The sequence below is a fragment of the Mercenaria mercenaria genome, chromosome 6 (assembly GCF_021730395.1).
Source record: "Mercenaria mercenaria strain notata chromosome 6, MADL_Memer_1, whole genome shotgun sequence".
Classification (NCBI taxonomy): domain Eukaryota; kingdom Metazoa; phylum Mollusca; class Bivalvia; order Venerida; family Veneridae; genus Mercenaria; species Mercenaria mercenaria.
This window is the reverse complement of record NC_069366.1, coordinates 58,460,364-58,485,379: the sequence shown is the minus strand read 5'-3', so window position 1 is coordinate 58,485,379 and position 25,016 is coordinate 58,460,364. Positions and strand designations below refer to the sequence as shown.

Here is a 25,016-nt window from a genome sequence, read left to right as displayed (position 1 = left end):
CTGAGGACCTTCTTGTCCTCAAGTGCAATGATAACAGGTGAGCGATATAGGGCCATCATGGCCCTCTTGTTCAAGTTTAGTGAGATATTTTGTTTATATTTCTAAATGAAAAACAATGTTACAATTAATTTGTTGTCTTATAATTTCTCCCGTAAGTTTAGAGGCTGACTCTTCATCACACAGCTGTGTCCAGTCAGTATTGTTTTTACCCATTGAACATCAATGTACTCTTTTTGCGGTAAGAGTTATGGTTCCTTTTCGCTGTACTTCCTCTGAGGTCCACCATTGTATAAAGCTTCAACTTGGTATCTCCAATACTTTTTTAGCTCACCTTAGCACAGAGTGCTCAAGGTGAGCTTTTGTGACATCGCCCTGTGTTCGTTGTCAGCAATTTAACTGTTGACACTCTAGAGGTCACAATTTTTGCCCAATCTTAATGAAACTTGGTAAGAATGTTACCGTCAGTAAAATCTTGGATGAGTATGATATTGGGTCATCTGGGGTCAAAAACTAGGTCACCAGGTCAAATCAAAGGAAAAGCTTGTTAACACTAGAGGCCACATTTATGACTGTATCTTCATGAAACTTGGTCAGAATGTTAATCTTGATGATTTTTAGGTCAAGTTCAAATCTGGGATCAAAAACGAGGTCACCAGGATAAATCAAAGGAAAGCTTATTAACACTCTAGAGGCTACATTTATGACCATATCTTAATGAATTTTAGGTCAAGTTCAAATCTGTGGGATCAAAACTGAGGTCACCAGGTTAAATCAAAGGAAAAGCTTATTAACACTCTAGAGGCTACATTTATGACCATATCTTAATGAAACTTGGTCAGAATGTTAATCTTGATGATCTTTGGGTCAGGTGGGTTTAAAAAAAGGCCACTAGGTCGAATCAAATGTAAAGCTTGTTAACACTCTAGAGGCCACAGTTGTTTTTTAAGACACAGTCTTGAAATTTGGATGACATTTCATGTTTTGCACACTGGTCTTAAAACTGACTTTCAGTGACAATAAATGTGACCTACTGACCTACTTTCTTAATATTTTAGTATCAGTTGGACATTTGAAACATGTAGCTCATATTACTCAGGCGAGCGATCCAGGGTCATGACTCTCTTGTTTGAGTTATCCTCAAGACAAGAAGTATCAAGAAAGGGAGATAATTCAAAAATGGGACCGCCTACAGTTATAGTGATAGACGGACAAGGTGCCTACCACCCACCCCACCCCCCCCCCACCCGTCCTTCCTTTCGGGGAGCATAAAAATCAAGTTTATCTTGCTATTTAAAATTAGGCAGCATTGCAAATCAAGCTTACCTTAGTGATATAGGTAAGAAACGAAATTATAGCCAGTATACATAGATATTAGCATGACTTTGTTTGTGGCCTCCACGAAGGAAACATTTCATAAATGATGCATTCGTACCCCTGTAAATGAAGTTTAGGAGGGAGTGTACTAGAGTCACCATGTTGATGCATCCGTGCCCCTCTATGCATTTGTGAAACTCCAGGAAGGTTGGTTGGTTTGAGTTTGTTTTTAATGCACAGGTATATATAATTATAAGGCACAGGATGATTTTGGTCACAAGAAATGTTTGCTAGAGTATATCGGCTCCTGACTCAACAAAATGTCAGTGGCCGTCCGGTAACTGTTGACAGGTTGAATGAATTGAATTTATTATACTCTCATATTCTTTGCTTGTATTGAAGTCACAGATGTCATTTGGTCCGTGTCCGTCCGTCCATCTGTACCTTCTTAACCACTGGAAACATTTTCATAAAACAGTCTCTTCAAAACTACATGCCGAGCGCACAAGACAGACCTCTAGATTTAAGGTCAATGTCACACTTGGGAGGTTAAATGGCAAATAGCTTTACTTCATGTCTGCTCGATATCTTCTTAATCACTGGGAAGGTTTCAATGAAATATGCACCAATTGTTGACATTGTCAAGAGATGGCCCAGTTCACCAAGTTCAAGGGAATGTCAAACTTATAGGCCAGTTGTCGAGTAGCTTAAATTCCTGTCTGCTCCTTATCTTCTTAATCACTGGGAATATTTTCATAAAATAAGCACTATCAGTGGTTAACCTCGCCGGGATGACGTAAAGAGTTGACCACTCGGGTCACTAGTTCTGAGGTCAATGTCACACTCGGCGATTAAAGGTAAAATTGCTGAATTTCAGGTCTGCTCCATATCTTACACACTGGGAAAATTTTCGTAAAACTAGCACCAAATATAAAATAGCATAAACACTTTTTCCGTATAGTCTAAACCACTCCAATTGTTAACCTTATCAAGACGACATGTATAGTGTAAAATCCAGGTCAAAAGTCAAGGTCACAGAGGTCAATGATCAAATAGTTTAAATTTATGTCCGCTTCATAACTTCTTGACAACTGGAATGATTTTCATAAAAAAAATAGCATCAGATTTTAACCTTATCAAGACCTCATGCGGAGTGTACAATCCACGTCACTAGGTCCAAATTCAAGGTCACGAAGGTCAAAGGTCATGATCACAACGTTTTACTTCCCTTGTGTCAGAGCGATGACTAGTTGTGTTAATCGCCTTTAGTGGTAGCTATACTTTTTGGCAGACGGGTGCATAATTATAAAATGCAGACAAAGTTTGATTTCGGTAACAATCCAACAATTTTGGTGGAGCCATGTCCCCGACTTTTTCGACTTAAAATCTAGTAATATGTCCATGTCCGTTCAATAACTTTAGAGGATGAATGGATTGAATTCATTTTTGTTCACAGGTATATAATTGGGGAAAAAAATAAAGCCAAAGTTGGAATTCGTTACATTTCACCAATTTTAGGAGTTGTTGTCCTTTCGGCTACAGATATTTGTGTTGTACAGGAAGGCGGTGTTACAGATGATTATTTAGTCTGCCGAAAGTTCAAATCAAAGAAGTAAAAGGACAAAAACTATTTAATGTACTTAAGCAGACTACTCGATACAAAATGTATATCTTTAGCGTGCTTATTACTGACTGAATAGGAAATGTGTAGCAAAATACTTTGAAAAAAAAAAAAGAAAATGTCCTTGACTTACTCTAAAAAAATCTGGTCTTCAAGTACTGATTAAAGAATATTCTGACTCGTGCAAGGTTAAAAAAAATAGCTCCAAGAAAAATCCCAGACCCCACCCTCAGAAGTTCAAATGGCTAGCCCCTAAAGGGACATGCATGTTATTCAAATTTTCTGAAGGTTAACGGGCCAACAGTCTCGTTCAGTTCGTCCACAGGATCATGTTGAGTGTTGAAAGCGAACGAGGTTTTAGTAGGTCAACATTAGGTCCCCATCAAATAAGGTGGGATATATTGTTCTCATCCATTTCATTTCTATACAATATCTGGAGAGAGCTTGGTTTGACAATGGCCAAACTTCATAGGATGAATGCATGTGGGCAGTAAATGACCCTTATTGTTTGTGGTTTAGAAGGTCAAAGGCCAAGGTTGCAATGACCTCGAGGCTGATAATTGTTTCCGCTCAATGACTAAAGAATGCTTTTCCTACAGACGCAAGCTATATAGGACGATTAAATGGTCCCTGTTGTTTCTGAGGTCAAAGGTGAAGGTCACAGTCACCGCGAGACTGAAAATTTCAGCTCAATTATTAAAGAACGTCTTTGCCTACACTCGTCAAACTGCATAGGATGATTGCCATTTGTCAGTAGATGACCCGCCTTGTTTTGGGGGTCAAAGGTTAAGTTCACAGTATCCTCGAGACTGAAAGTGATTTCCGCTCAGTAAGTACGGAACGCTTTGGCTTGCAGTCCACAGACATCACAGGATGATTACCTGTCATTATAGAGATAAGCAGTATTATCATGCTTGAAGTACGTGCTAAGTGAGGAAAATAGTGTTGTCCTGTAACTAGTTCTTTAAAAGTTGCTGTTCAAAAGCGACATGTCCGTGTTGGAACATATGTTACAGCAAAACGCCAGATCTTTAGTAAGCAGTCTGTCAGTGGAGTGACAATGTAACCACATAATGCGGGTGACTGCTTACAATAGATGGAGTTAGAGCAGTCTATTCAGGTAGTCAGCTCTGGAGGGTTGCTTGCGAATTTTATACAACCTTGGAGAGTCGCCATATTGCCTTACCTGTCGTCCTTATCGCCAATCATAATAATAGTCTGCTTTTGGATCCTTCAAAATATGACGAAAGTGCAGACGACATGTACTAATAAAAGTAAGACAGAAACCGAAATAATTTAAGAAAGTGCATACGAATGCAATCTGTGTTATCAAAGCGAAGGGCTTGGCTAAGTCTTTCTAGTCCAGCCCGCCCGCTTAGCTCAGTAGGTAGAGCGTCGGTCTACGGATCGCGGGGTCGTGAGTTCGATCCTCGGGCGGGGCGTATGTTCTCCGTGACTATTTGATAAACGACATTGTGTCTGAAATCATTAGTCCTCCACCTCTGATTCATGTGGGGAAGTTGGCAGTTACTTGCGGAGAACAGGTTTGTACTGGTACAGAATCCAGGAACACTGGTTAGGTTAACTGCCCGCCGTTACATGATTGAAATACTGTTGAAAAACGGCGTTAAACCCAAAACAAAAAACAAAACAAAAGTCTTTCTAGTCCAGCCACGCGACGCTAAGAATATGGAGAGGGAGGCCCAATTCCCCAGACAAAGTTTGTATAGGTGGAAAGTATATAACCGACAATTACAAATGTCTTGTCCAGGTTCACACAAGACCGGGACCAGTATATCGTTAGGGTGGCCATTTAGCGGTAAAACAATTAAGGTACTTTTTTGGGGGCAGAACTATTCCACGAATTATGTCCGTTTCATACGTAGGAGTTTTAGTTAATTTTTGATATACTCATTCTGTATGTGCTGTTACTCAGATTTCTGAGATTTGACCGTCAAACTTTTGTCCAACATCACCATCTACATTTCTTCGGTGACGGCTGCAGTTTCTTCAGATATGCCGAACGCTCTGTCGCCTCTGAAAACTTTTGTTACTGCGTCGTATCAGGAAATCATCAGTCCGGGTTCTGTCCTGTTGTCCATCCGTTTACAATATATATCAATGTTTCTAGATGCACAAATTTCTAGTTAGCCCTTTTCATGCTGGACACGATTGATTCTGCCTTTGCGACCAGTGTAGATCATGATCAAGATCTGCATTGTTCGCCATTCAGCATTCAGTCAGTATCTTTTTGGTAAGCATCCTTTTTAACAATTAATGGTACTGTCCAAATTGAAAGATGGACAAGTTCGTTATAGAAATTCGGCAGGGTATAACACAGCAATTTGTTTTTATTGTTAGTTAGTATTTGCCAATATCATGATAACAATGACGAGGTCACACCAGTAGAGGTGAACTTACCTACAATACTTACAAACAATGGTACAATGACTTTATCATAAATGTGCAGTCTAGACTGGTCATTTTAACTTTTGAAGTTGAACCAATTCCAAAATAAACTTATAAGTAGTAGTATGTAAGGAAATGAAACAGAAAAATGTTCTCAAAATATGGCACATTTTTGAAGTACTGCCTCTGGAATTCTTAAGTCACGACTAATACGTAATAGTAGCTGTATTATACCACAACAATACAACTGGTATGCTATAGCATAAATGTTTGTTTTGAATATCAGGAAAATAAAAGACATTTTAAGATTTCTAACAAGTACTGGTAGGTTACGTTTAGTATTTTATCGTTTTTGTCGGGGTGTCAAAATTCAGAACAATTTCCAACAAATTCGTCGGCACTGAGTTAAAAGGGGCTGAACACCATTTATGTGTATCTCAAAGTCAGAAACGAAAAAAGAACATTCATGGGGCATTAAGGTACTTGATAACACCAATACTTACCCGAAATACATCTTTTTAAACAGCTTTTTTATGTAATGCATGCATGTGAATAAAGAAATGATATCAATATTTCGATAATCAATATTTCGATAAATTGATTTTATTTTAGATAACTTTGCAATGCTACGTTTGATTAAAGATCTAAAGGAATCACCTTATTTTTAGAGTGTGACCTATTGCATAAGTAACTATAATTATAAATAATATTTATTCTATTTTTTAGCTCGACTATTCATAGAATAGTAGAGCTATTGGACTCGCCCATGCGTCGGCGTCGGCGTCTGCGTCTGCGTCCGCGTCCCGATTTGGTTAAGTTTTGTATGTAAGCTGTTATCTCAGCAACCACGTGTGGGAATGGATTGAAACTTCACACACTTATTCACTGTGATAAACTGACTTACATTGCACAGGTCCCATAACTCTATTTTGCTTTTTTACAAAATTATGCCCCTTTTTTGACTTAGAAATTTTTGGTTAAGGTTTTGTATGTAAGCTGGTATCTCAGTAACCACTTGTGGGAATGGATTGAAACTTCACACACTTATTCACTATGATAAATTGACTTACATTGCACAGGTCCATAACTCTATTTTGCTTTTTTACTAAATTATGCCCCTTTTTCGACTTAGAATTTTTTGGTTAAGGTTTTGTATGTAAGCTGGTATCTCAGTACTCACTGATTGGAATGGATTGAAACTTCACACACCTGTTCACTGTCATGATCTGACATGCACAAAACAGGTTCCATAACTCTATTTTGCTTTTTTACAAAATTATGCCCCTTTTTCGACTTAGAATGTTTTGGTTAAGGTTTTGTATGTAAGCTGGTATCTCAGTATCCACTAATGGGAAAGGATTGAAACTTCACACACTTGTTCACTGTCATGATATGACATGCAGTGGAAAGGGTCAATAACTCAACTTTGCATTTTACAAAATTATGCACCTTTTTAAACTTAGGAGTTTTGGGTTAAATTCTTATATGTAAGCTGGTATCTCAGTACCCTCTAATGGGAATGGATTGAAACTTCACACACTTGTCCACTGTCATGAGCTGATAAGCACTATGCAGGTTCCATAACCCTATTCTGCTTTTTTTAAATTATGCCCCTTTTTCGACTTTCGTATTCATTCAATCGACAAGGCTGTTGAATAGTCGAGCGTTGCTGTCCTCCGACAGCTCTTGTTTTTTTTTTTGGGGGGGGGGGGGGGGGGGGGGGGGGGTTTAACGTCGCAACGACATAGGTCATATGGCGACTTTCCAGCTTTGATGGTGGAGGAAGACCCGAGGTGCCCATTCGTGCATTATTTCATCACCTAGGTAGAACCACCGACCTTTGGTCCGTAAGCAAGCTTGATGACTTCCTCACATGAAGAATTCAACACCCCGAGTGAGGCTTATAAATAATACTGAAATCATCAATAAAACTTTATGTTGGAATTAGTTTTAGGTTCTGACATTATTCCAAGTTGTATAACCGGCCTGGTCGCAGTTATTAAAATTGAAATACAATAGGGGATACAATCTTAAGGTCACAATATTTATAAACTACATTTAAAAGGCATTGACAAGTTTGTGTGTAATAGCAGTACTATATGCATTCTAAAACAATAGTATACTACATATATGTAATATACATATACAGATGGACAAAGTATAAATATGTACTACCAATAAAAAATGGAAGTTTTTTACACAGTCGACTGTTTACTGCATGACATTTAATTTTGACTGTAGCTCTTCATACACAACTGATTAATATCTGTAGTAAAGTTAAATGTATTTAATGAGGAGTTTCTACATTTAAAGCAGATGTCAAAATATCCATACTTTGGTGAAAGATAATGTAACGTAATTTATTTCATTAAGATATCCACCTTAAGAAAGGAAACCAATTCATTAAAACATTACAAAATTTGCCGGTCTAAAATCTCATATTAAGAAGAAATATTTTAAGTTAAGTCCCACATGGAATTTAAAGGCACTGACCTCCATATTTTCCATATAAACGATCTTTCGTTTTATCATAACACCATTTTTTTTGTTACTAAACTGTCCTAAAAATGCCAAATCAAGACAGAAAAAACATGCCCGGGTCGGGAATCGAACCCGGTCCGCCCCGGCAATAAAAGTTGTCCTGCGTTCTTGACCAATACACCATGTAGGAATATGTGTAGTTTACCTAACGCTTTTCACTTTAGTATGGAAACATAAGTAAGAGCAACTAATTCCATAAAATATAATCTGTCAGTAACTAAGGTTTAAAGCCTTGATAAGAAATATAGCAACAATTTTCTGATATCTAGATATTTTCTTTCTCTTTTTTTGTTGTTGTTGCTGAACGATCTGGAAGTTAGTGCCTTTAAGATTTTCTTATGATTTTCTATTTAAATAAAAAAAATCTTATGGATTGTTTACCTTCTATTTTAATTGATCAGTAAAACAGAATCTGTATCTGTCGATCATACACAAAATATGTTAAAAGATAATGCTTTGAAAACACAGAAATAAATGTGTAAAATTTGTAAAGATATGTCTTAATATTTAACTAAGAAACTTCATGAATATGGCCCCAGGTATTCATGATAAAATGGCATTTAAATATTGAGAATATTTCCTTTCTCCTTATCATGCTGGACACGACTGATCCTGCCTTTGCGACCAGAGTAGGTCATGATCAGCCTACACATTTGTGCAGCCTGATCATGATCTGCACTGTTCGCCATTCAGTCAGTATCTTTTGGTAAGCATCCCTTTTAGCAGTTAATGGTACTATCCAAATTGAAAGATGGAGAAGTTCATTATAGAAATTAAGCAGGGTAAAGGTTAAAAGGATTTTTCACTACATAGGTGAAATAAGGATATCTGATAAAATAGTGAATAAAGTAACAGCACAGACTCGAGGGTCTTGAAGTCTTTACTCCCGCTCAGAATATACCAAAGAATTTAATATGAAATTGCTTCAATACCTACTCTACTGAGACCAACTCTCTGGAGTTGTCAGTTACCTGCAAAGAACTAAGAATATTGCTTACAACATTAGTTAATTGGCTGTCGTTAAATATATAAAAAAAAATGCTGTTGAAAAGTTGTGTTAAACTAACAACAAAGTCATTGTTCTTTTACATTTATTTCAGAGCAAATACTTCCATAATTAAATAGTATCACATATAAAATATAGTTCAATGACAACTGCCGGGTAGTTCAAAGACAACTGCCGTAGAATCCGTTGGTATGACAACGTGTGGCACAAGGGCAGAACTGTTCAGGTGTGTTAAAGTAGCAGAACTCCCCGGTCTTCCTGAGGGGCTTGCACTCCAATTGGTAAACGGGTCTGTCGCCAATATATCCGGCGGGGTATTTCATGTACTGAAATAATGGAAATGAAACATGAATGTGAACGTTGTGTCTTCGTGTGTACGTCGATTTCTTTAAGCAAAACTGTTGTATGTATAAACAAACAAATAAAATAATTTGATACGCATACTAGCGATAAAGTATGAGTACTACTGGTATATACACCTCAGGTAAACCCCTATACTTAAGGATTTAGTGCGTGGTTTAGCATTATATATTTCAAGTATGGGTTAGTGGTCTAGTGGTAACACGCTTGACTGTCAATCCAGAGGTCCGGGGTTCGAATTTCGGTCCAGGCACTGGAAATTTCTGAGATGCTCTTGAGTGTCTCCCACCTAACTAGAGACCTGTACTGGTTCTTCCCAGGAAAGACGGCTTCGCGTGTATCGGTGCTATACACCGGGCACCTTAAAGTACTAGACTGTCTATTCGGAAAGAGCTAGGCTAAGTTAGCGTCTGTATCTGAAAAGTTCTCTCTGTCTGTTCTGGGGGCTTTATTTCACTGTCCCTCTGGTCAGATCGCTCTGTGTCTGTACTAGTTGAGGATGATTTCGCGCCCTGTGTGGCTGCAGTATATGTAAAGCGCCTTTGAACGTGTTTATCATGAAAAGGGCGCTATATAAATCTGGTATAATAATAATAATATTATGAATATCAAAATCTATGACAAATGTATGAGATACCAATTACCGAATATATTTATGCTCATAACATGAACGCGGCAGCTACATAATAATAAAAGCCATATTGATGCTTTAACAGAGGTGAAGTTTGCCATCGATGATGATTTATGCATCCATTCATATACAAAACTGTTCAAGACTGGGCGAGAAAATTCGCTTGACTTTAAAGCTAAAGGATTTATATTGTTCGCCAAGTTTTCTTTTATTATAAATTTTCTTATGATGAATTGACCGGCAGTCCAATCGAAATATCACCTTCAATGTTTGAGTTTTGAGTGTAACCCTGCCCTTTGAGCTAGAACTGTGAGTAAAACTCGCGATTCGTCGGCTTAAGGACTATGCTATTTTGACAGTGCAAAATTCCTATGTAAAACTGAGATTGTCGTAACAACGCGAGAAATGCTCGGGGTTCAAAGAGAAACTAATAATAATAAAAAATGTATCTCCGAGTAAATTATAAAGTATCAATGACACTCAAAAACATGTTCCAACAGTGCACAAGAGGAAAATGCACAGGAATTCTCGGGGTAAGTATTTGGTACCGTAAGTCTCTTATATCTATACAATATATATATTCATCAATCAAGGATATGTCAGTGTAAATGAGCTGAGCGTTAGTTTTCTAAGAAAACGTCGTTAAACTGGGTTACACAAATCATACGTGCACCAATATTTTACAAAAATATGTCCGCCATGTTTTCTTAAATGAACGAAGTAAAAGGAGTATTTTACCTTAGAATTCCTTATTGTATAGTGCGATTCACTTTCTAATCTAAATAAAGTATCACTTTTTTATAACATCCCACTGTCCGATCTTTCTGATCACGTAACGATCACTCACAATTACAAAATAAAACCAATGTGTCATCAAAATTATCACTTTACACGGCTTCTTGGACATGACGGCCTACTAACATGAAATTTGTAAACATACGCCAACCAAACAAATGATGAAAGATCGGGACTTTTTCAAAGATATGTTTTATTTCCAGTAATTTTCTGATATTCTAACGAAATAGCAACCGAATTCTATGCACAGAAATGACGAAGAAGTTATGCAATATAGCTTTTAGTTAAAATTTTGGATCTATCTTTTTACAGCCCAACAATAGACATGTATGTGTCACAAATACGGCTTGTCCTTGAAATCAGTGTCAAAGGTTACTAGAACATAAATAAAATAAATAAACAATCGCTTACAATATTCCTGTAAGTCCCACATACCCAACTTTTTTCTTCTTAGGCGTCTTATCAAGCCATCCGCAGCGGGGTGCGAGAAGAGCCGCCGCAGAGACTTTCCGATATCAGACAGACCAGAGATTTACATTGAAATATAGAAGGATTAAATTTTGTTTCGACCATTCTTATTTCCTGTTCTGATATTTAAATTTATCACTGTTCCTACCATAAAATTCATTTTCTTATCTTTCCACTGGTGTATTTTTTATCAATGTAACACTATTTCTTCTTGCTTCCAATTTCATTTGAAACCAACCATAGTATTTCCCTATATAACCTATATAAAATGCAAGCAAAACACGTTTTTCGCTTACTTTAAAGGACATTTAATACTGTTTCTCCTCTGAAACAATTTTTATCACTGTTATGACGTGAAAGTATAACAAACAAAGAAAATGATGATATAAAAATATTTAAAGTAATTCAATAGCATCTTGCTTCCATTTGCATTCAAAAATGGCTAAAATTGCACGTTAGCCACTCTGCCCAAAATGTCCGAGTTATGTTCGGTTAGCTGATAAGATTATCGGTCTTGCTTGAAGTATTCCGTAGTAGAGGCAAAGATATTAGATCTATTATAGCTGGAATACCATTGTAAAGCTCAAGTTTTTTGGCTGATTGTTTTAAAAATAAAAGATAAGATATTGCCTTTATCCCATTTTCGTTACATAATTATCGTTTTATTTCATGTTAAAAAAAGAAAATGGTGTCAAAAATTACTATGTATTTCGGTAAAAGTCAGTCATGTGTCATTGTTACAGTCAAAAAAATGTAAATTTTCTCAACCACGTATCATTGAAATATTCGATTTTAGAATATAACAGATTTAAAATGCCACAAACTACAGTTTATAGTTTTGTAAATTGTAAATCCACGCTTCACTGTGACTGACAGAATATATCGGTTGCATTTTTGCAAAAGTGAAATTAGTGCGTGCGAAATAAAAATAGTATTTTTATGTATTACCAGATTGCTATATGATATAATGGACTAACACATAAATTTAGCACTACTGGAAGTATATAAAATATTCTATTGATTCGAGTGTTTAATTGTAATTATCATACAGTCGAACAAATAGTTGTCAAAAATATTCTAAGTTTAAATGTGAACAGTGGCTTGACATGATATATCTTTTAACTTGATATCTTTTTATTTAAAATAGATTTTAATATTACAGTAATTTTGATCTGAAAGTAAAATATCATATAGCATGTTGGCTGTTTTGCTAATTATCTGGAACAACTGATACGGGGACTGGAAACAGGCATTTATCTTATCTGATGCTGTCGTCCAATCGAAGCGTATGCCGTAGGTTATTCTGCTATTACTCAAACAATTACGCCTTACAGTTTAACTCGTCCTTTCAGTGAAAATCTGGGAAAGCATTTGTTGATTTTTTTGTTGAAAACAAAAGTTCTGCCATGAAATTATTGCCTGCATCTGTTTTTAAATGGAAAATATCTACATTAATGTTACTTTTCGCCCTGTGAAAATGGCTAAATCTAGACTTGTCTTACCCAGAGAGAAAGATGTCGTTTTTTACATGATATTTGCCTTGTTGATTCAGAGTATTTAGAATAAAAAAATTAGGACATATTTTAATGAAAATAACAAGTCAAAACTGTAAACTGTTGCCTGAAAATATTTGTTTATAATATTGCTCTGTTCTTCACCATTTAAATGCGTGTTAAACCTAGATGATTTTCTGCAGTTTTATCTAAAAGTTCGGAATACTAAATGTAACTTCGTTGTCGGCCTTTTTTTAAAAAAAAAAATTGTTATTTTAATTTAAATACATTGTATTTTTCACACATCAGTTTTAAGATTAAATTTATTAAACTAATTTTTGGAGTTTAAACAACAATTTCGTTTGAAACATTCCCTACGTTCAAGAAGAATGTTTGTTTCTGTATGTAGAAATCTGACATTATAAACAATAATTATAATTATGGCTCTACAAGATTAAGCAAAGTGTCAGCTTTCTGTTATTTTCCATTTTTTTTTTCAAATCCAACAAAAATCGGCCATTTGATAAAGGTTTGAAGTTACGTGGTAAAATATTTCTTCAGGGAAGTGAGCTCGAGTTAATTCATAATAATTAAGCATATCACCACATGCAGTCGCATGCTGTTTTTGCTTCAGAATCCCTTTAGATCAATCTCTGATCATCTAATTATCGCCACTTAACATGTGACTGGTAAACCCTTTGAACAAATAAGTGTTATAGCTCCATGATTAACATGAGGTAATATGCTAATTACGCGCTAATCGATAGTGGCGAAAACAAAATATCGATCGCTAACGACTGGTCGATATTTACAGGTATGGACGACAGCATAATACAGATAAATGTATTGATTTATACGGAGTTTCTACTCCCCGTATTAGACCTTCCTGCTAATTATATATAAGGGTGTACTGTGTTTCTGATTAATAGCAAAGTGTTAAGTATAGTAGCTGTCAGCATGACAATATGATAAAACTTATGTTAACACAGCAGGTAGCCGCGCCTGTATAAGGGTCAGCTATAAAAAGAAAAACTTCATGATGAAATGAAAAGAAAGAAAATGAACTGGATATTTAATTAAATCATCATATTTCTATCCTAAAAATATATCCTAAACGTTGACTTTTTCGGAAATTATTGAATACTTTTGATCACAGAATTGCGAGTTTACACAACTGCATGCAGTGTGTGCTATCCATACGGATAAATACAACCAGATGTTCTGTTGCGCAATATATCATACTTGATTAACTAAGCAAATGCAAATGCGATAGTGGTCTGATAAACCTAAAATTTTAGTACTTAAAATTATGTGACCGGTGTCTTAAATTTTTATTAATATTTTTCTTTCTGTACTGTTACATATTGTAAATACATGTGTTTTAATTGCTGCAAGTTAAAGTTTCCACAATGCCAGACTGCCTTAGTCCATTTCATAGCCTGTACTCAAAAATGAACTTTCATTTAATAAAATCGAAAGAAAGCCTTGAAGCAAAATGTTATTTTAACACTAAATATTACAAATCGAGTTTTAAAAGCTTTTGATGAATCAAAATTTTCTTATCCGGATACCTTTACAATTTAAATGTTTTTAATTAAAATTTCAATCACATATCACTGATGAAATGATATTTTTATCATTACAATTCATATGATCATAATTACATCATAGCTATCTTTTCATAAGGTTGGTTATTATTTGAGGTGATCATGAAAATATTTTATCCTGTAAAATTCTTGCATTAATTATACGGACTCCCATTTCGTCTTTCCTTTTCTTTTATAGATGATAATAACACTGTCTATTTGTGAAAAGTAGCCTGGGTTCCAGTCGGTTGATTTTTCATGTGTTTCTGTTCTACTGTTAGAAACTAAACGGGCCAGTAACAGCAACTTTCTCATACACATACGATAGCGCGTATGTTATGACAAAGCAAAAAATATCACCGACTGAATCTCAGGCTAGGTGATAAGATACGTTATTTTATCAAACGGGTAGATAAGGGGAGAAACTCGCATATCTAATTCTTCTTATCAGCGGTAAATACAGGGTACTGTCCCTTGATGAAAGAAGACTTTAGTTTGACATGATAAGATGAAACGGCTCGTATATATACGTTCATATATATTCTGTACCGGAAACATCGACAATCACAGTTCGATCTTTTCCACGAACATTTAAAAATTACTTTTATTCCTTTATTTACATTTCAAGCATGACGTTTCATATATACATTCAAGAACGTAAATTTCGTGCTTTCCGACCCTCGTGGTGTGTAAATTTTTGTAATTAAAAGTATGGTGTATTCGACAAACCATTTGTAATTCAGGCGGTAAATATAATTGACAGTATCATTTATATTATCGGGATTTAATTGAATATATAAGTTTAATAGTTGCAAAAGAAAAACGTAGACATAATTGTTCACTTCACAGGAATGAAAATCAGCGTGAGAATTGAATAATGGTAACTATTGCAAACATTACTTCTATAGATGCCTCCATGACCGGATGGCCAAGGTCGCTGACTTTGAATTCCTTGCCACCGGCGTGGGATGGTGTAAGGAAGCCACCAGCTGACTTTTCGAAGGTCTCTGCCTCTATCTAGGTACTCAACTGAGCCCCAAAAATGTTTGGAGGGGCACCTGGAGGTTTTCCCCACCAAAACAAAAAAAAAAATGGAAAAAGTTAATTGTATCGTTTTGATATTACTCTAAACCCAACAAAATAAAAAAGATAAACATTTTCCCCATAGTTGTTTGTTTGTTTGCTTGTTTTTATTTTTATATAAATGAATATGCAAAAGGGTATTTGTTTGTATCAGTGTAACGTCAAAGTATAATATTATAATTATACATATACAGTGAACGCCGAAAGCATAATATTTTCACGAGGGGTTAATGCTTTGATGTTACATGTAAAACAAACATATCCCTACTGTATAAAGGTAAAGGTCTCTTTTTATTTTTTATTATAGTGCCACCCTTATTGAAAGGGTCAGCCAAATTGGCTTATGAGACACCTTTATTGTGCTAGCCAACTACCTCCCAACTCCTACCACTTTGCCAGGCGCCATGCGGATAGAAGTCTGTAACCATTCATTCAACTAACTCGCGGCTGACGGACCGGCCTTTTCGGGACGAGTCCCATGACCCCAGTGCAAAATCATCCATGCTAAATACTACGTAGGATATGTTTGCTTTCTCACTCTCTAACACTTCCGAAACGATCTATTTGATTTTTATCATAGAGTTCTAGTTTATTTTTCACTTTTTATTAAAGCAAAAATTTAAACTTTGAAGTTTAGTAGGTTGTAGCATTCCGTAGGTCCAGCGTATTTTTTTCCCGTGATATTCCTTCTGTAGCCAGTCACTATCTACAAAAATGTATTGTAAAAAAATGCTTTTTAACCAAAGTGGAAAATATCAGGTACTTGAAAATGCAGCTTTCTAAAAGGCTAGTTAGAATTCTCGATGTCATTTGTCAGAGATAGGCTATGCTTGTAAATAAATAATATTATTACAAAATTAATACTGCTATTTTTGGTGCACTTTTCGGACTTACGATAAAGTCAAATATATATTTAATATATTAATTTGAGCAATACACTCCCTGTAAATGCGCACTACGTACAAGCGCTCAGGCCCTTCTCGCACACCATACATAGTTGGGACTTCTTTAATGTGTAAAGGCATGTGCACAAAAATGACAAATTTTACCCACACCTGGTTAATTTTAATGTGTTTTTTTAGAAAAGTAATAAATGGAAATAGAAAAATAGCTCTCAGCTCATTTACACGGATAGTTCAGCTTTACTATGTATGTTATACTTTTTCGCATTTATGCTTGATGATATAGAATACTTACCCCGAAAATTGTGACCCGAACATACTGATAACTTTTCCCACTTTAGTCTTTTAATTAAAGTAAGAGTTCAGCACTGCATGGTTTTAATGTATTGTTACACTGGAATAAAATTTGTTTTACAATAACTTCGAAATTTCTCAGAAATAATATCATGTACCCCACCCACCTAATTCATAATTTCAGAATAACATAGGCCTTAATATAGTGCATGTCAAGTTTAATATCAATCCCTACAAAAAAGACATAGACCTAGCTAGAAATATTTCTTTCAAGTAATTACCGAAAAACCGTTTCCCGAGAGCCAGATATATTTCCATCCGCATATTCAACTAGCGATAGATTCCGTATTTTTCAGTTAATAAAAGAAATAAAGTAAAACGAATGTTTTTTTTTTCTTTTAGGCACTATTTTGTTACAGTGGCGTATGAATTTACCCATTCAATCATAAATTACAGCACATAAGTCATCTTACACCTAGGTGTGTAAGACGAATTTAGCACAAACAAAAACCACGGGAAAATCCTGTCCGGCATGCAAGTAATTTCCATCTGCACCTTCAGTCAGTGAAATATTCTTATGTATGTTATTTAAATGAATCTGTGCGTTGCATGTCTGTGAAGATTCAATCCATTCGCATTAGTGATTCCCGAAATAACAGCTTACCTACAAAAACTTAAAAAAAAACAGAACCAAATGATTAATCGGAACACCGACGCCGACGAACGGGTAAGTGCAATAGCTCTAATTAGTCTTAGGATTGTTGGGATCTAGTTGTAAAGTACGCAAGCTCATCATCTTGCTTTTGAATTAGAAGTTGAGTCGTTCACTTGGCAAGTTGTCAAGACGAATAGCCTAAAGTTTATGACCTCTAGGTAAGGCCATCATGTACTAATAAACTTTGATAATGTGGCAGTTGACCTAAATCCAATCGACTCTGTTTATTTTCCAATACAGGTAAATTCAATATTTGCTTTACAATAGAGCTATGACGTATTATCTTTGAACACCCCTGGACTTATTGGACTCAACTGCCACATTATTAAAGTTTATTAGTAATGCTTAATATAGTAAATATTTGGACAAAGATAACTGAAGATAACTGAAAATTCATCCATTCATAAAATAAACAGGGACAAAATTTTTACGCAAAATGTTTCACATCAAAGCGTGACTTTGATTTTGGACCATTATAGTATGATTTTTATCAGTCATGACTATTGATAAGACTGCCCGAAATTGTGATGTAGGGATATAAATTTTGTGAAAATACTGGTCTTCGTAGACAAAACATGGATGTGGACGAGAAACGATGCGTTACTGTTTAGAAGAAAGTTATGTGGTTAGAAAAATATCCAGTCAAGCTATAGGTCCGTCGTCGACCTTGTGTCAAGTGGTTGATGAATACTCCAAGCGGGTTCCAAAGTGTGGACTCACTAATAATTTAGTTAGAACTTGTGTGCTGTGCTGCTTTTCTTTTTGATTTGATGTAAACTTCAGACATACCTTTTTGGTACAACAGTACCCATAATGACAAGTTGAAGCTACACCGACAGTACAATTATCTATAAGCCGTACTTGTTGACCATTTATCATTACCAGCTGACTGGCGAGGCTTTGAGGAGTCGTTGTGACTGTCGTCTGCTTAGAAGCAATGATCGTATTCGCTCCGGTTTTAACCGTACTTACGGTATCAACTGTATTTGCTGCGGTACTAGTTGTGTTCGTCACCGCAGCCTGAAAATCATTCCAATGCATGTTGATCAACTCGATTTATTTCAAAGACAAGTTAAAATGACTACCGTGTTTGTTGTTTTTCTACACTCACTCTTTCAAACATTATTGTTAGCCGAGTTGCTTTTCTAAAAAAATGTTATTAAGGTTTCGATGGAGGCCTTGAGAAACAAAAATCAAACAACACCAAATCTTAGAAAGAAAGAGTTGTTTGACACGAAAATTGAACAGCATGTAAAACATGTATATTACTTTACGAAACAAGTGTCAGTATACTGATATAAACATTGAATTCCGGAAAAGGGCTGCCTAAAGGGGCTCCACTTCCGGACAGTTAAACGCCTTTAAAAACTCACCATTTTCAAAGAACTGTTACACATGTTCGTTTTGATGCATTTGCAATAGCGTGCGAGTGGTGAAATTTCGCATAACAAGATGGAACACAGTTTTCAGCAATTGTTTATCTTTATTTATTTACAAATGGCATTCATTTTCAAAGGGAGACAACTGTTCCCGATTGTTTTAAGTACAAATGACATTCATTTTCAAAGGGAAACAACTTTTTCCGATTATTTTAAGTAATCTTTGAGAAAAAGTTATGATTTGGTGTTGTTTGATTTTTGTTTCTCAAGGCCTCCATCGAAACCTTAAGAAATTTGTATTTTGTGAGGAAAATGTAATACAAACTTTCTCAAATATCATCGGAAGATTTGCAAGTACCTTGCACTTATATATGAGACGCTTTTGAAATGGTGAACACATTTTTGATATTTTACAAGGGCTTTTACTAATATTTGATATAGGTTTTTTTTTTTTTTTTTTTTTTTTTTGGTGGTGGTGGTTCTGTCAGAAGATACTGCATGATTACAGGCATTCAAAAAAGCCAGGTTATAGACAAGACAAAAGCTTTGAGACTGGTCTTAAAAAGTCGAAGAAGAATTACAGTCTTGGTCCCAGGACTGAAAGGTTCTTAAAAACTAGACACGAACATTTAATAGGTTGTTATTGCAACATTGCACTCTTAAAATACACCCGGCAGATCATTATTCCTAAGTAAAGACCGCACACAAACTTGGACGTGATATTACAATTTCTAAGCTCTGCAAAATATACCTATCTCATGTTTTTTTTTTCAAATTAGTAACAATAAATATTTGAAGGAATTTGGAAAAGAGTTACAGACCGAAAGTTGATGACAAGCCAGAAAGAGTTATGATGACTGTTTAAATACATTGAAAATGGATTTTCCCTCGCAAATAAGAAAGAATTTTAAGAAAAAAAATGCAAAATATTATTTAAGGAGAAAAGCTGTCACTCAATAGTTTAATAAAACTAAAATACTTACATATTCGCTCACGAGGGCGTAACCAATTACAAGCAGCTGTACACTGCGAACCTTCATGCTTTGTTTTATGAATATTTACCCGCTCCAAACACGCTAAAGCGTGGAGAACGCCGATTTTACTGTTAATATAAAATATTTCATAACAAGTTTTTATCAAGTTTTTATCACGCTTACATCAGGTTTCTTAATTTGGAGTGGACAAATCTTATCTTCTCATGACAATATGCCAGGTGCATATGCCAGGTGCTTCTGCCATGCCATTATCTAGGACTGGCAAAAATCGGTGACATGAATCATATTTTATTGCCATATCAAAACACAAGTCAAAGCAAACTATTAACAAATAGCAAGAAAGGTTTTGAAATTAATAGCAGCTTATACAGTATATTCTCTCTAGTGCGAACACCGCTGGTAAAATATAACCTGCAAGTTCATCAGGGGTTGTTACTGTGAAGAGGTAAATTTAATAAGAATAATAGAATACTTGCCTTTTCAATTTGGAGTGTTTTAGCTGTACGTTTTATGCCATAAGTTAGGCCTACTGAGTTAATATCAAGAACAGTATACAATGTATAGTCACTTCAGCACTAGAATAAAATGGCCCTTGTCAGTGTCGGCCTCAAGACATTTCGGACTAAGAAATTTCTACTCTATTTATTATCATTTTTTGTTCTCATAAAAATAAATGCCTTTTGTCAAACCAAAACATATTAAATGATCAATACAGAGACTTATAATTAAATATATTGATTAAATAATGAATGAAATACAAGAATACACTTCAACTGGCGAGTTTCAAGCTTGAACTCAGTCTCCAAATGACCTAACAAACGTAAGCAAAGGCCTGAAAGTCTTTAATTTTTATCGATTATCGATTATTTGTATTTCTCCTTTTCCTTGGTGTACTTTGTGATTTCAGCTCTTCAATTTCATCCAAGAGTTGTCTTTCCCTCTCTCTCAGTTTCTTCGTTTCCTCATCGCCAACATTTTTTGCTGACCTTATTTGACCCAGTTGACCTTTTACCTTATCAAGTTCTTTACGAAGTTTTTCGATGTCATTTTGTAGGGAGCTTTCCAGTTCAAGACGCTTGCTTTCTTCAATAGTTGCTCTGTCCCGCTCTCTCTTCAGCTCGTCGGTCTTCTTCCGCAGTTTTGTTTTCATGGAATGAATGTCTGCTTCAAGTTTCCTGATTTCCTTCTCCTTCTGTTCCATACTACCAATAGCCTGTAACATAATTGAAAAGGGTAAAAAAGCGAGACTAAACTATTCAATTTTCAATTTTCTTCGGTGTGTACCTCTATACATTTTTTACAAAACTCACGCGTGAATCATATTGCGAATTTGTTATATAAAATGAGCCGCACCATGAGAAAACCCAACATAGTGCATTTGCGACCAGCATGGCTCCAGACAAGACTGCGCATCCATCCGCGCAGTCTGGTCAGGATCCACGCTGTTCGCTAAAGATTTCTCTGATTGCAATAGGCTTTGAAAGCGAATATCATGGATTCTGACCAGACTGCGCGGATGTGCAGGCTAGTCTGGATCCATGCTGGTCGCAAATGCACTATGTTGGTTTTCTCATGGTGCGGCTCAAATGAAAAATGAAGTACGTAAGTTCAATATGGTTTGTTGTGTTTGAGCATCTTTTAAAGCCTCCGCGGATGTGTGCTATGCAGCTTGCAGGTGTACCTTAATGTATACCTTTTTACAAAATATGGCTTTAAAACTTTTCAACACATTTCATTAGCAGTTCTGTCTAAAATATAAGTACACGACGCTTAGAATTCTGAAATAGAAATATTATAGTAAGTGTACCATATACTAACGTATGTTTATGCACCTGTATAGGTAGATCAAGCTTGACAACCATACGGAACAAACAATATTTTAATTACGCAATTAAGTGCGTTTTAGTTGTGTAGTTGTTTTTTTTTTTCCAAACTTTATAATTCTATGCAGAATAGTTTCCAAACCGCCATTAGTTTAATCTACAAATAATTAGACGCAGTGGAAAGGACTGTTTATAATGTTGGTATAACTTGAAGTCCAATCCGTTTGCTGTTGTTAGCTCACCTGTCACAAAGTGACAAGGTGAGCTTTTGTGATCGCGCAGCGTCCGTCGTCTGTCCGTCCGTCCGTGCGTGCGTCCGTGCGTAAACTTTTGCTTGTGACCACTCTAGAGGTCACATTTTTCATGGGGTCTTTATGAAAATTGGTCAGAATGTTTAACTTGATGATATCTAGGTCAAGTTCGAAACTGGGTCACGTGCGGTCAAAAACTAGGTCAGTAGGTCTAAAAATAGAAAAACCTTGTGACCTTTCTAGAGGCCATATATTTCATAAGATCTTCATGAAAATTGGTCAGAATGTTCACCTTGATGATATCTAGGTTAAGTTCGAAACTGAATTACGTGCCATCAAAAACTAGGTCAGTAGGTCAAATAATAGAAAAACCTTGTAACCACTCTAGAGGTCATATTTTTCATGGGTTCTTTATGAAAATTGGTCAGAATGTTCGCCTTGATGATATCTAGGTCAAGGTCGAAACTGGGTCACCTGCGGTCAAAAACTAGGTCAGTAGCTCTAAAAATAAAAAAACCTTGTGACCTCTCTAGAGGCCAAATATTTCATAAGATCTTCATGAAAATTGGTCAGAATGTTCACCTTGATGATATCTAGATCAAGTTTGAAACTGGGTCACATGCCGTCAAAAACTAGGTCAGTAGGTCAAATAATAGAAAAACCTTGTGACCTCTCTAAAGGCCATATTTTTCAAGGGATGTGTATGAAAGTTGGTCTGAATGTTCATCTTGATGATATCTAGGTCAAGTTTGAAACTGGGTCACGTGCGTTCAAAAACTAGGTCAGTAGGTCTAAAAATAGAAAAACCTTGTGACTTCTTTAGAAGCCATACTTTCGTATGGATCTTCATAAAAATTGGTCAGAATGTTCATCATGATGATATCTAGGTCAAGTTCGAAACTGGGTCACGTGCCATCAAAAAGTAGGTCAGTAGGTCAAATAATAAAAAAAACCTTGTGACCGCTCTAGAGGCCATATTTTTCTTGGGATTTGTATGAAAGTTGGTATGACTGTTAATCTTGATGATGTATAGGTCAAGTTTGAAACTGGGTCAACTATGGTCAAAAACTAGGTCAGTAGGTCTAAAATTAGAAAAATCTTTTGACCGCTCTAGAGGCCATATTTTTCAATAGATCTTCATGAAAATTGGTCTGAATGTTCACCTTGATAGTAACTAGGTCATTTTCGAAACTGGGTCACATGCAGTCAAAAACTAGGCCAGTAGGTATAAAAATAGAAAAACCTTGTGACCTCTCTAGAGGCCATATTTTTCATGAGATCTTCATGAAAATTAGTGAGAATGTTCACCTTGATGATATCTAGGTAAGGTTCAAAACAGGGTCACGTACCTTTGAAAACTAGGTCAAAAGGTCAAATAATAGAAAAACCTTGTGACCTCTCTAGAGGCCATATTTTTCAATGGAACTTCATGAAAATTGGTCAGAATTTTTATCTTGATAATATCTAGATCAAATTCAAAACTGGGTCGCATGAGCTCAAAAACTAGGTCACTATGTCAAATAATAGAACAAACGACGTCATACTCAAAACTGGGTCATGTGGGAACAGGTGAGCGATTCAGGACCATCATGGTCCTCTTGTCATGCTTTTGTATTAGATAAGATATGTGATTATTATGTATGTAATGAAGACAATAATTATAACAATACAATAAAATATGATTAAACTAAGAATAGTTTCCGCAGTAATGCAAAGTGCTACATGATTTGTCTTATTATTTGCTGACAGTTGTTTCTACATCCCTTGTCAAAATTTATCGGGTTTTTACCTAACATACCTTAACGTTTCCCTTTTTCTTTACCAATTTGCAAGAATTTATCCTTTCAAAACTGACCAACCTGCAGAAATTTGACGTTTTGTTGTTTCTCCTTGTCTAGTTTAGACTGAATTATTTTCTTTTCCAGTCTAAGCTGGTGCAGTTCTTTCTCTTTTCTGTTTAGTTCATCTTGTATTTCTTTTACCTGTAAGATTGAACATGAATTATTCCCCCTTCAAGAAAGAATATATACGGAACGAAACCGCCATTTGAGATTTTGTCAGTATCCGAAAAAAGTACTGCAAGTACTTCTTTTTAAAGTAAGCGTACTCTCATACAATATGTTGACATTTCCAAATTTAGTCAGGCTTTACCTGTAAAAGGAGTGAGTCATATGGTAAAATTCTAGCATTTGGTGTCGGAGGAATACCCCATATGCCCCTTCGTTCATTGTTTCAGGCACTGGTGTGCACCTGGGTAAAACCACCGATTTTTTGTAGGTCAGCCGGATTGCTTTCCCACACGAAATAATTTTATTTCCAAAGCGAAGTTCCGAACCTCAGTGACAGCAAGGAAAGTACGTGATTCGAAGTACTGGTCATGGAGGCTAAGGACAGCCTGTGTATCTAGCGAAAATTAGAAATTTGTGTGTGCGTTTACCTGCAAAAAATATATACTGTGAATAAGACAGTAAGGACATCGGACATTATGCTAGGGATTTTGCCCTAAGTCCAATGCTATTTCTTGACTTCAGTAGCTGATAGTTTTATATAACAGCTTCAAATACTGATAAATAAGTTATATTCCTATCAAACTGTCACAAAAAAATAGTTTTATTTTATATTCGTTTTCTTGAAATTCGAACAGTTTGTAAGTAAGGGTCATATTTTTGAAAAATTTAAAATGTGTATTTTTAGTTCAAATTAGCATTGGCATTTAAGGTATGTCTACTATGAAATATTTTAACACAATAAATAAACTGATACCATGCAGATTATCAGTTTTATTGACATTTTTCAAAATAAACGAAACGGAAAAAATAAAGTGAACAAAACATTTGGTCCCTAACTGTACTTCAGTTATATTTCCACCCGAGTGCCCATGATAACACTGATGCATTGATCATATCCTATTGTTTGTTTTCTATACATCTATTGCTATACTGTATTTATACAAATGTACAATACTGACCGGGCATTATGTGGAGGATTATTATTGAATACATGCAGTGGTGTAGCTGGCCATACATTGGCGTAGTTGGCCTTTTTCAGTTGAAACGGAGAGGTGCACGAGACTGCCTATTCCACTGCGGGTTCAGGGATGCCTTACTTTTAGCATTTTATATCAGTGGAACTTCACTAGCTAGTATCAACATTTATATAGATATTCTTGGAGTGTCTGTGTTAGTTCTTTGAGGTCCTTACTAGTATTTCGGTTGGCTTCGAAATAAGTTTCAGACGTGTGAGCGAATTGATGTTAATTCTTGGGGTGTCAGTATTAGTTATGGGCGAGTCAGTATTAGTTCTATGGGTGTCAGTGTAAATTCTGGAAGCAGTTAGGTTAGTTAATGAGA

The 25,016-nt window shown here is 35.7% G+C and overlaps 1 protein-coding gene across 1 annotated transcript in view; it reads right to left on the bottom strand.

Moving 5' to 3' along the window:
- Positions 1-8,962: 8,962 nt before the first annotated feature.
- Positions 8,963-25,016, bottom strand: part of LOC123548788 (golgin subfamily A member 6-like protein 4) — a 38,636-nt gene continuing 22,582 nt past the window's right edge. Inside the window, exons 4-7 of the mRNA XM_045336329.2 lie at positions 23,526-23,648; positions 19,581-20,805; positions 18,008-18,238; positions 8,963-9,217 (exon numbers count right to left, since the gene is read on the bottom strand). Coding sequence (XP_045192264.2) covers positions 20,449-20,805; positions 23,526-23,648 — 480 coding nt within the window. The 3' untranslated portion in view covers positions 8,963-9,217; positions 18,008-18,238; positions 19,581-20,448. The remainder of the gene's footprint in view (positions 9,218-18,007; positions 18,239-19,580; positions 20,806-23,525; positions 23,649-25,016) is intronic.